Source organism: Lepisma saccharinum, chromosome 28 (assembly GCF_977018435.1).
Source record: "Lepisma saccharinum chromosome 28, izLepSacc3.1, whole genome shotgun sequence".
Taxonomy (NCBI): domain Eukaryota; kingdom Metazoa; phylum Arthropoda; class Insecta; order Zygentoma; family Lepismatidae; genus Lepisma; species Lepisma saccharinum.
The window spans coordinates 22416290-22428937 of record NC_139256.1 but is presented as its reverse complement, the minus strand read 5'-3'; the positions used below and the strand labels follow the sequence as shown (position 1 = coordinate 22428937).

General features: G+C 36.6%; 1 protein-coding gene across 1 annotated transcript in view; it reads left to right on the top strand.

The window, feature by feature from the left end:
• Positions 1-12190, top strand: part of Hus1-like (Hus1-like checkpoint clamp component) — a 44355-nt gene extending 32165 nt beyond the window's left edge. The window contains exons 6-8 of the mRNA XM_083113673.1: positions 5052-5226; positions 9775-9894; positions 11666-12190. Coding sequence (XP_082969799.1) covers positions 5052-5226; positions 9775-9894; positions 11666-11751 — 381 coding nt within the window. The 3' untranslated portion in view covers positions 11752-12190. The remainder of the gene's footprint in view (positions 1-5051; positions 5227-9774; positions 9895-11665) is intronic.
• Positions 12191-12648: the final 458 nt, after the last annotated feature.

The following is a 12648-nucleotide window of genomic DNA, read 5'->3' as shown; positions in this document are numbered from 1 at the left end:
CTTTCTTTCCTGCACATATTCGGCTGTTTTCATCATTCTCATAAAACTTGCAGCAAGCATCGATGGTATCCCCATTCAGAGCAATGCCAGTCTTTGGTTAAGGCAGTGCCAGTATTCCTTTCTCAGCTCCCAGTTTATTGGCTGTTCGTACCATGTACTCAGTAGTGTTGAAATATTCTTTAACCTTTGTTGTTTGCCAACTATGAGGGGCAAGTGTGAGTATTGTAAGCTGTTCAGCTATTGAAGACTTGATGAATTTCTGCTGAAGTTCTGACATGAGAAGGTTTAGGTCATGTTCAGCATGAGTTTTTGTAGCCTCAGCAGATTCTTCTGACTCTTCAGGGATATGTAAAACTGCTGCAACATGCTTTGTAACACAAGATTGTATTTGTTTCATTTTTGCTTTTCCATACCATTTCCTCTTCTCTTTGTTCACATGAGTAAGTGTCTTCATGGGAGATACTTGTATTTCATGCAGACTTGAATTCAGTCTCTTCAATGGACTAGCACTGCTGTCTGGGACATAATCACTGTCATTTACCTCATAAACATTACCCAAATCTTCAGGCTGGTATGGTGTTTCTTTCACGCGTGTCTCACATTTTCCACACAATTTTTGCCCAGGAATCAGTTTACCACCATATATCCATGCTGTTTCTACAGTAATTGTCCTTAGTGACTTCTTACAAGGACCCTTGTGATAGGAAAGTGGGTCGCAGCAATGAGAACCAAATATGTGAGAATATTTTTGCAAGTAAACCTTTGCATGATGGAAACAAATGTTATCTACACTACCTACTCTAAATTTCAACAGTTCTTGATCTAAACCTGGCAGGGTGCTTACCAATACAGTTCCTGTTTTTGGTGTGTAGTGATGTAGGTGACAAGCACTGTCTGTCTTCAAGCCTACACTGCACTGCACTGAGGGTTCATGTGGCACACAGCCCTGAAGCAATGCAATGTCTGTGTTTATTTCACTTTGAGTTATCACACACAGAATGAATGTCTTCCTGTCTCTAAGTACAGTTTGTTAACAAGTCTTACTGTTATTCATACTAAATAATTGAAAAACACCACTGCTCTCACCAAAATATTACGGTACACCACCAGAAGCCAACCTCATATCACACAATAGATTTGGCGGGATAACAAAAGAGTCCTGAAATTCACATGAAACAAATGAGTATCAAAATGCACAATTGTTTCACAATTTGCATTAACTTTTTTGTTTGGGAATATACTCTTTTTACAGGTGTGAGTGCATGGGTCGAGGTACAGCAACCTGAAATATTTGAAAGGAAAACTCAATTATGCATTATATGTGAAAGCAGATATTAGCAGAATGGCAGTACACATAATTCAGTATTCTATGAAAATGGTTCAGAGTGCAATCATGAAATTTCTCCTGAGGAACATGTTGGAATAGTACAATATTTTACTGCCACTCATTTCTGCTTGATATCTTTCCCTCATATGGAACTTTGCACCCAAAAAGAGTGCTTTTTTTAGCTTTTTCATATTTTTAACATACATGAGACACTTTTTAAGCAAGAAGGAAATATATTGCAGTCTTCCTTTTTAGTGTGGAGACCCCGCACTTTGGGAACTGTTCTTGTGAGAACTATGAAGATTGCACTTTATTTCCTTCCACTTTAAAATATGACATAGATTTCCACATATATGTGTGGGAAGTTGCTTTTTCAGTTATGAAAAAGACAACCACAAATTAATATAGTTGTCACCAAACTTAACTTTTTTTCATTGTATATATTTCCTTTACATAATACAACAACTAGAAATCATATGTCATTTCTTTTCGTTACGCTACAAGCATTTATCTTGTACCTTCGCACTGTACGTTACCACGTCACTACACACTGAGATGGTAACTTTAATCAGTCCTGTAGCCCAAACTAATGACCGTAGACATAAATAATTTTACAGTTTTCCATAATACCCTCAGACATATATTTGTGCAAAACTTTATTAAAATTGTAGATGTAGTGGCGACTACCATTTCGGTGATTTGCCATGGAATGACCCATATTCTTACTTGTTGCAAAGTCTATAAGCCATTGGCCATTGTCATTGCATTCTTTATGTAGACTGTGTAAACCAATTGTGCCTTGGTAAGCTTCTTCCATGCCTATTTGTGCATTTAGGTCACCCATAATAATTTTTGCATCATTAGATGGTATAGAGCAGTGGTATTCAACCTTTTTTCTCCGCGTACCACTAAAGAAACTTTTCCACTCAAGCGTGTACCCCCCCCCCTTCCCCGAGTTATCCTTAATTCAGATTATACATAACTGCATCTAAAATAAATTATGCAAATCATTACCTATTGAATTATATAGTTTTACTATAAAAATGAGAATTATAAAATAAATAATGGTAAATTACGGGTTTAGCAAAACAATATTATGAATTTTAATATTTCTTACCTGTTAATGAGATGGCTGAGCTTGTTTTCTGCACACCAGCTCCTCGATTGTCTTGTCTTTATACTCGTTATGATTGGTTACTAAGTGTCTGTTAAGGAGGTTATTCGATAAAGTTTGATTACAAATAACGCAGAGGGGAAGAGGTGGATCACACGTATTCGATAAAAATCTATATTTAATGTAAGATTCATTGTAATACCTGTATTACACATTTTTGAGATTTTCGACTTGCTCGTAGATGGTTCAACACTATTTTTACCGATATCCGGTGGAGTAGAAACCGATTCTGCAGCACTTTTCACTGTCGGTGGTTCAACACTAGCGCCACTTTCACTTGTCTCACTGATTTTACGTTTTCCTCTTATAATGAATTTATCCATGATGCAACAGAAGCTAAAATCACCACACTAATAACGAGAAACTGAACGTAACTACGTATAAAGAGGGAGAGACGAGAAGAAACCGCACCTTCACAACAGTCACGAAATAACATGAAAAAATATAAATATGCTGACCAAGGCAGTAATTTATTTTATTAAAAACATAAACTAAACGTAACGTTTCAACCTTCTAGCAAGGTCTTCATCAGACTCTGTATCAAGTACAAAAGTAACAAGATACCAAAAACAGGGCATTATATACACAAAACATTACTCCCTCCAGACTAATAGAATGTTGTTTAGGAACTTTCTCGCAGGTGGCTGTACTTGATACAGAGTCTGATGAAGACCTTGCTAGAAGGTTGAAACGTTACGTTTAGTTTATGTTTTTAATAAAATAAATTACTGCCTTGGTCAGCATATTTATATTTTTTCATAGTAATGGAAACAAGGCTTAATGGTGTTATAATGAAATAACACTGAACTCCCTTTTCTCTCCCCTCTTCCCTCCCTCTCTTTCTTTCTCCAGTCTGTAACGTACATTCATAAACACTCCCATTATTGTCAGCGTTTGAAACAAACCATTCAAATACCATTCGGAGCACGATTAGCAATGAGCGTAGCTGCAAGATTTCATTGTTGCAAATGTTCGATACCCGGTGGAGGCACAAGTGGTTCGGATCCCACTTTAAACTGTAGGTCCAGTCCCGATTAGCCTTACTGTACATAAAGTGGACTTAAAACATCAACTCAAACCAACTCATTGTTGCAAAGAGTAAACAAAAGCGATTCTTGGAAATAGACGATAATACAAGTTCTGAGCATACTAATAAATCAGAGTTAGAATCCTTTAGTCTGGTGGTCGGTGGGGGGAGTAACATGAAAACCTCTCAATCGATCCCTTTTTATATTTACTTTGAGGAAAATGTTGGCAGAGAAATGTCTATTTTCTTTGCTTCTTTTTATTATATTTTCAAGTTATCTCTGTCAGAAACAGTTTTCATTATTTATAATTATTTTAAATTGTGCGTACCACCTAAAAAGTCTTCGTGTATCCCCAGGGGTACGAGTACCCCAGGTTGAATACCACTGGTATAGAGTCATAGAGTTGTTCAAGCTTATAGTAAAATTGGTCTTTTGTCAGTTCATCCTTGTCCTCAGTTGGAGCATAGGCATTTATAATTGTCATGTTGTACAGTTTTGTTTTCACTCTTACAGTAAACGGTCGCTTACGGTGAAACAAGTTGCCTGGTAATGCATATATTTTTGGAAAGTACTCATCTTAACTAAGGTGCAAGTTAAGTATTAGGGGCAATGGGTCGGAGGTTAAGGAGAGTCTATGGGAAGACCCTACAATCCGTCGCCAACTGATGCTAAAGGACTAGTATTTCACTCCAAACATAGAGTGATGAGATTTTTAGAGGGAATGAATGTCCAATTACAGAACACAACCCATTCATTCATTGATTGTATCACTCTTTGAATCCAATTTCTGCTTCCAAATAACAAATTACTTTCAAATTTCATAACAAAATGTGTTATTATTTGGTGGTTTGTGTGTAAGAGCCTAATAAACACCATTGAATGATTAGGAGATTAATGTAACTTCACCAAACATTCTACTGATGTCAACAAATTAGTGTTGTACATTATTCTCCAAATTAGTTCTTTATTTTGAAAGTGATTTAAACAATTGATTTTTTTTTTTTTTACAAAAAGAGTTCATTTAATTTGCAATTTATATCAACCTGATTTACTGTATTTGCTGACATATGAGATGCTAATGAACAATTGAACTTTTCTACATATTTTTGAGCAAAAAACTTCATCACTTAATATTATAATTAATTTACAGTATTTCAAATATAAAGTAATATGTATGTCTGCTTCAAAAAATAACTTACTTAATCTAACTAGGAAAGAATACATTTTAATCTTCTTTGCCACACACCGCAAGGAAATTGTCTAAGACAGAACAGAGCAAATTTCCAGGTTTTTCAGACCTATTTTTAAAGGAAAAAGTACGTTTTGTATGCCAGCAAATATAGTAATCAAACAGCCTTGATTCAGTATCATGTAGTTATTAAATTATCCATATAATGTTAATTCAGAATCAAATTACTGTTGATTAAGCTATAAGAAGCTATTGGAAACAACTGGTATATAAAAGGATTTAAATTGTCACATTTATCAATATTTGACCTACTCCTCTATTGTGTTTTTATAGATAAGTGTGCAGATGCCTAATTTGAAGACACTAAGGAATGTTGTAGATCGGATGAAGGCACTCAGTCCGTACCTCATCATGACAGCCAGTGCAGATGGGAAACTTACTCTGAAAATTGAAACAGATATGACAACTGTAGCTACTCATTACAATAATCTTCATGTGGAAGTGAATGGTATGTATGCTTATTACAGTCAGACTGGAATGCATGTTTTTTTCAGGATCTCATAATAATAATAATAATAATAATAATCTGTTTCATAACACTGCCTACCTGCCAACTGTGATTCCCACACCTCCAGAGTTGGGAGATCATCCATCCCGGGTGACATGTAGTCATCACAACAGACCCCCCAGTCGTTGTAGATTTCTGTGACCGGGTTATGCTATGCATTCGTAACTTCCCAATTTCCTCACAATGGTGGGTGGCCATCGGTCCCATACACAGGCCAATATCTCTGGAAAAATTGTTACACTTCCCCAGGAGACTCGACCATCATAAAGAACACCCATGCCAGGGACTCCGGGCATTGTAGAGCACCATGTTAACCACTCCACCACAGAGGCCGTTCCAAATATAAATTAAAGTTAGAAAATGCCATCTTGAATTTGCAGTTCACCACTTACAGGTAGGAGATTTTCTCTCCCACTTAGGCAAATAACAGAAAATGCTTGATAAGTAGCAATAACTATTATTCGCTATATAACTTGGGATTAACTTTGCCACCTATGCAGCTGCTGCAGCTTCCGCATTTACGGGTGGAGACTAAGTGAAGAAAAATCACAAAGTCAGAAAGATTAGCAGAATTTTGAAACATAATATTTCTAGAGCATGCAGACTACTCTAGAAATTTTACTACATACCTCGTTTCCTTCCTTGAATGAAACGTGACTTATTCTTCATTACACGTGAGACCAACCACCCTGGGAGTCAAACCTGGGCTCCTATGTGGAAGTCAGATGCCCTTTTAGAATGTCAATGTGTTGGAGGGGTGTAAGGGGCGACCTTCCACGTAGGCGCCCAAAAGTCAACCTCACTTCCACGTAGTGCACCCTGGACTAAAGACTAACGAGGCTCTGGCGACTGCCACTATGGCCAGTATAATTTTGTATGTGTTGTCCTGTTTGTTGTCCTTGTGTGTGCTGAGTGCCCGTTTACGGCCTCAGCTTTTAACAGAAGTCAGAACATTTTAACATTTTTAGTTATGCAACGCTAGAGTTGTTATTTGTAATGATAAGGGGCTGGCCCCCGTATAATGTGACGGGAGCAAAATAGCCTAAGTGCTGACGCTCCCAAAATTTTAAAATCAAAGTCAATGTGTTGGACATTTGGTCAATCAGTCGATCCTGATCCATTGTTTACAGAGGAAGACACGAGACATTCGACACACATTCACTCGCAATGTATGGAAACGAGATCACAAACACTCCGTGATTCCATCTTCTCGCGTTTTCAAAAGCTAACTACCACTTGGAAAATCCGTGCAAAGTTACTAACTGAAACTGTAGAGGGACATAGAGTACTCGAAGCAATAAATCCTGATGCTCAAGTGGATTTCACAGTAGCAAGCGACCACTTGGATGTTTCTCTGAATTTTCAGGAAGTGGTCTTTCCCTCCTATGGAGGTCATCAACACGAGGATTGAGCACATGTGCGAACTTGAGGGAACTGCCTGGCGGCATTTTTGTTATTCATCCCCGTGCCAGAAAAGGGACAAAACAGTAGAATTTTGTTTCTTGAGCCTGATGTGCAGGAAGGGAAAGTGTGTTTTCAAAAGGTGTCCGACTTCCCTGAACGGGGCGGGCCACAAAATCATCAACGGCATCTCCTACCAATACATCTATTTGTGTTCAACAAGCAAGAAGCAGGAAAATGAGAAAGAAAGTATTGCTTGGAGTTCGTGCCACTGAAAATCCAAGAACAGTGTTTCAAACTGAAAGCAAAATTTACCGAAAAACTATTTTGCAATATTTGTAAATTGTAAAATTTTCAGCAAATACAGAACAGTTTGCTGAAACCACACTTGCCTCCATCCCAGGTGATGATCATGATGAAATGATGAAGGGACATTTACAATAAAATACATGTTTACAATGAAAATAAGCCTCACAGGGTGCAGTAGCAATTTGCATATTACTTTAACATACTCGGTTATGAAGACAATATTTGCAAACCACACAGGGCTTAAACCAAAGTACAAATATTAGATGCTACATTATTTAAAATAAAGCAAGATGAGAAATTAAATATAATGTTCAGCAACAATTGATCATAAAAATATTGGATTATTACACAGTTCTGAGCCAATAAAACTTATATATTCTCACATTTCAACCCTTTGATCCGAAGTTTGGTTTTTATGGAAAACTTAACATTTTCAACTTTTATGTAGGCAATTTATTTTAATGTGTTTTTGCCCTTCAAAGTGCCGCACTATGGAATTTAAATACGATTTCTTGGTCAACTCCAAAGGTATTTATTTAAACATGACGTCAATCAGATAATATCTCACATATGGACACACAGTTATGTATCTGCTCTGTATCCTGAATAGTTTCCCTGCATTTGCATGATGCCTCCACCAATCAATATGGTATTGTGCATGCAGACCATTAAAGCATTCTTCCCTTCATTGTTGGTGTCCACTTGCAGACTTCCATGACAGGGTGGTTAGCACAGTACACTATGATGCCAGGGTTTCGAATCCCGACCTGGGCATGGGAGTTCTTTGTGAGTGTCCCTTCATCCATTTCATCATATCATCACTCATCCTGATCTTTGCAATTGGCCAAAAGTCACAGAAAAGCGAAGTAAAATAAACCAAATCAAAAAATCAGTTGGTGTCCACTTGTGTCACGTCATCAGTTTTGTGGTAATATTAGCAGAACAGCGAAGTAAAATAAGGAAAATTCAAAATAAAAGTATATTTACTGTATGTGCTCTTTTAGATTTTCACACTTCATAATGGCATATACATATTCTCATATGATTACAGTGGAAACATGATTTTACGGTTCTTAGGGGACGAAACTGTAAAAAACTTAAAATGTGGGAAAATGTAAAATCGAGGTAAATTTTATAATGTTTTGAATGTTGGGACCATCAAGAATGAATGTATAATGTGGGAAAACGTAAAATCCGGGAACATAAATTTGGGGTTACGCTGTAAATAGTTACAATCTTGTAGTGTATGATGTGTCTTCACACAGTTTGATATTAGTAGCACATGCCACAATTAAGTCAAATATTAACTCCAAACAAGAACACAAATTTTATACTGTTCAGATTCTCAAGCCACATGCATATAGAAAATTGTTTATCATTACCAGTGATTTTTTTCTTGAAAATAAGTTTCTGGTACTCTTTAAGTTGGTTTCTTATTGTTATGGTGTTATGTCATAAAAACTATTCAAAATATTGTATATTTGTAATGTAGTAGTTACATGCATTTTTCCATTAACACATTCAGGTCTGGCCTCATAATACAGCATTTTTACCTAAGGACTGCGGTTTTTGGTTGTTTTTCAAAAAAATCATAGAAAAAAATATTTTTAATTTGTTTTTATTTACCACACATTTCTTGAATCTACAAAACTTCCTCTTTTCAATGAACAAAAATTTGTTAAATTTTCTTTTCATTTTCAGACATTTTTGAATATTTTTTTCAGCAATGTTTTGTGAAAAAAAAAGTACAACATTGTAACAAATGTTAATATAGAGATATTTTAAGTTCGTAATCTGAAAATTTCAATAATTAACTACATAAACTATCAATACATCTTTTGAATCTTGCATAAGAATACTTCTTATGTGCACATAACAAAAAATAATTACAAATTACAGGTAATTAGCTTTTGTATGAAAAAGTGGCTGCAGGACAGGACCAGACGATGTATCAGTTGGTTCTGCATCATCTGTAAAAATTAAATATATAAACTAAATAAATAAAATAAATTTTCATTTAACATACACTATATAAAATAATAAATGGAAAAACTAAAAATACATCAGTTTATGTAGGAGAATCAAGCAAGAGGCACGATGAATAGACCCAAAAAAATTACCTCTTCTCACTTCATTCATAAAATACTAGAGTTTGCAACACTGTTTATATTGTCAGCAATTAATTATTACGAATATAACCTACCTTCCAAATCTTCAAATTCATCTGCATCATCAAAATCGTCGCTAACTTCAAACTCTGAGGCGGAATTTCCGCTATGCAGTCTGGATCTAACGACGCCACAATGCAACGTACATCAACCCGAACACAAACAGTCCCAGGTGCGAGATAAAAATAGCACATGAGTCACCTAGTGGTCGGAATTTCAACAGATCGGCTTGAATAAACACGCACATAAGACGAAGTACGAACATAGCCCGTAGTTCAATCGGCAAAGCGATTGCATATCGCAGGACGGGCTATGCCCGTCGTTCGTCCACATTGACTTTAAGTGCACTGCGGGCTATGCCCGTCGTGAGACCCCAATGTGTTAATATAAAATGTTAAAAGTTTTATTCAAATGTCTGAAACGGTGCCGGTACGGCGTATCGTATACTGCCAGAAAAATAGCACTGATCATTACTATTTTCAGATTGTCTGTAATGAATGGCCATAGTTGGTATTTGTAACCTCATATGTTTGCATGAACATTTCCAGCAATAAAACAATAAGTTCCTTGAATATAACCAATACTAAAATTTGCAACGTTACTTTTATAGATCAAGACAGAGGGAATAGAAGCACTCAAGGGCTCCAGACGTGGACAGCCAGGATAGGGATAAAGAAGTTTGCGCAATTTCTCACTGGGGAGCAAGTGAATCCTCATAAAGTTATATGCAGTAAGTAATTTTTACTTGTTCATAAGGCTGAACCGATATTTTTCGGGAGTCTCACGGAGTCTGCAAAAAATGCTGCATGGCACTTTTGTGGAGTCTGAATGTCCTGGAAATTATGTAAAATGCCTATTTTTTATAATTTTTGCAGCAGCATTGTGGGGAGAAATGAATTTTATAATTAAATTAGTATTTCACATGAAAATGTGCACCTCTGCTTGTAGCATGGAAATGTTGATCCTTCACAGTTCTAAGTTGTACCGGATGTTTCATAAATAATTGAGGGTTTACAAAAATTTATTGCAATAAAGTATTGAATGTACGTTAATGAAACCAGTCCAGAGCGAACGAGGAACTTAAACATTTTTTTGTGCACGTACAAATGTTCAATGTGTGCACCATGGGTGATACAGAGAGTCTAGTTCTTGCCACACTCACATCAACATGGGTCTGTCGATGGTGTCCATCTCTGCGATGATACGCTCCCTTAGGGTTGCAATATCACATGGCATTGGTAAGATGAATATCCTGTCTTTCATGAAACCCCACAAAAAGAAGTCGCATGGTGAAAGATCCCGTGATCTTAGGGACCAAAATACTGTGAGTGATGTGGGTGATTTGAGTGTTGCGTAGTGGCAGGGATGTGAACTCTCAGTTTAACAAAACATACATGCACAAACTGTTTGAGTTTCTCAATTGTTCTGGACTGGTTTCATTAACGTAAATTGAATAGTTTACTTGCAATAAAGTTTTGTAACCCCTCAAGTATTTATGAAACACCCAGTACATGTAACTCATTTCCATGAAAAGTGGATTGAGTTGGGTGGGTGCTTTTAAGTCCACTTTATCCACTAATCGGGACTGGGCTATAGTTTAAAGTGGGATCCCATGAAAAGTGGAGTTAAGCCACTTGTGCCCTGCATCCCTCATATTTCATAAAGGGTAATTCCATGTTATTAATAATAATAATAATAATCCGTGGTGCGACAGCTCTTGAAGGGGCTTGGCCTATCTCCCGACTGCCAGTCTCCCTCCACAATCCTACCTAGAGGTGTGGAGTTCTTCAGCCGGTCATGGGGTGACGTGGGGTCAGCACGTCGAACCTGCAGCCGTTATTGGAGATTTTCAAGATCGAATTACGCTACTCACTTGTAGCTCCCCAATTTCCTCACGATGGTGGGTTGCCACCAACCCTATGCACAGGCCGCAAATTTCATTTCGGAGATCGAACCCATGCCATCCCGCAGTCGCCGTCCAATACAAGGTGCCTTAGACAGCACGGCCACGGAGGAGGACAATTCCATGTTATTGCATAATAAAAATAGTGAAATATGGCAAAATTCTCTAGGATACAAAGATGCACCGATGTCCATTAAAGCAGTCCAAACTAGAACTCTGGTATAACTTGCTTCAAACCTTTGAAATCGTACATGATAAAAAAAAAACTCTTATAATTGGTGGTGTGATAACAGTGGAACCTCGATTTTACATTTTTCAGAGAACCAAGGTGAAAAACTTAAAATGTGCAAAATGTAAAACCAAGAAAAATTTTGTAACATTTTGCCCTAATGGAACCATGAAGAGAAATAATGCAGGAAAATGTAAAATCAGGGTTTCACTGTAAGTGATTTGAACATAAATTTATCTATGGTGTAGGGAAAATGAGAATGCAAATTTTCAATATTTTTATCTTAGAAAAAATGCATTTTTTGTTACTGCTAAGTTAAAGATGTTAGTAAGAAAATGTTGATTTTAGAAAATTCTTTCTTTTTCTTAGATATTGTCCATCACAAGATGGTACACATGTTCCTGATTCACGAAGATGTTAGTCTGCAGTATTTCATACCGTCAGTTGCAACATGACTACTTTTTTGTATGTAAGCATTGCGTTTGATAATGAACGTGCCAGATTAAACTGCCATGTACAGAATTTGATAATTAAGGTAATTTAATGTATGTAAATAACATTGTGCATTATTTTTAAAATAAAGGTTAAAAAATACACTGTGCAGTATTAACAGGTAAATTTATGCACTATGGTGCTGGTTGCACATTGATCATTGAAGTTTTGTGATGATGGCTCTATCATGACTGAATGTAGGTAGTGAAGGGGTGTGTCTTGTGAGTAAATGAACTAAAACTGTGCCATGTATAATTACATCTTCCAGTTCGTGACTGGAGATGCATATTTTGTACTCTATTACTCTTGACTCGCAAGTGTTAATACTTCTAGTGTTTTTACTGGCAAGGATATTATAGAATAATTGAATCAAGACTTAGGGTGGGCAGGCCATGTGGCATGAATGAGAGAAGAAAGAAGAATTTACACGGTTCTTGTTGGGAAACCTGATGGTAAGAGACCCGGCCAAGAAGAATATGGAGGGATAACGTTGAGATGGGCCTAAAGGAACTCTGTAAGGATGGAAAAGATTGAATCGATAGGGATAGGGACTCTGCATTAAACTACATATCTCCTCAACCCCCGACTCTAAAGGCATGAAACAAAAAAACAATCCCCAGAGGAAATCATAAGCTATGAATTTGGGTCAGTGACTTTCGGACGTAAATTACATAGTATCTTACATATTTGCTGTTTTTTGTTTCGGAAATCAACTTTTATGCTAATTCTAAAAATTAAAGAAAATATTTGAATTTTTCTAATTCAATTAATATTTATGGCAGCTCTATCAAACAAAAACCATAATTTAGAAAATGTTCTGCTTTTTACATTTTGCTTATCTTCACTTCTTGTGTACAATG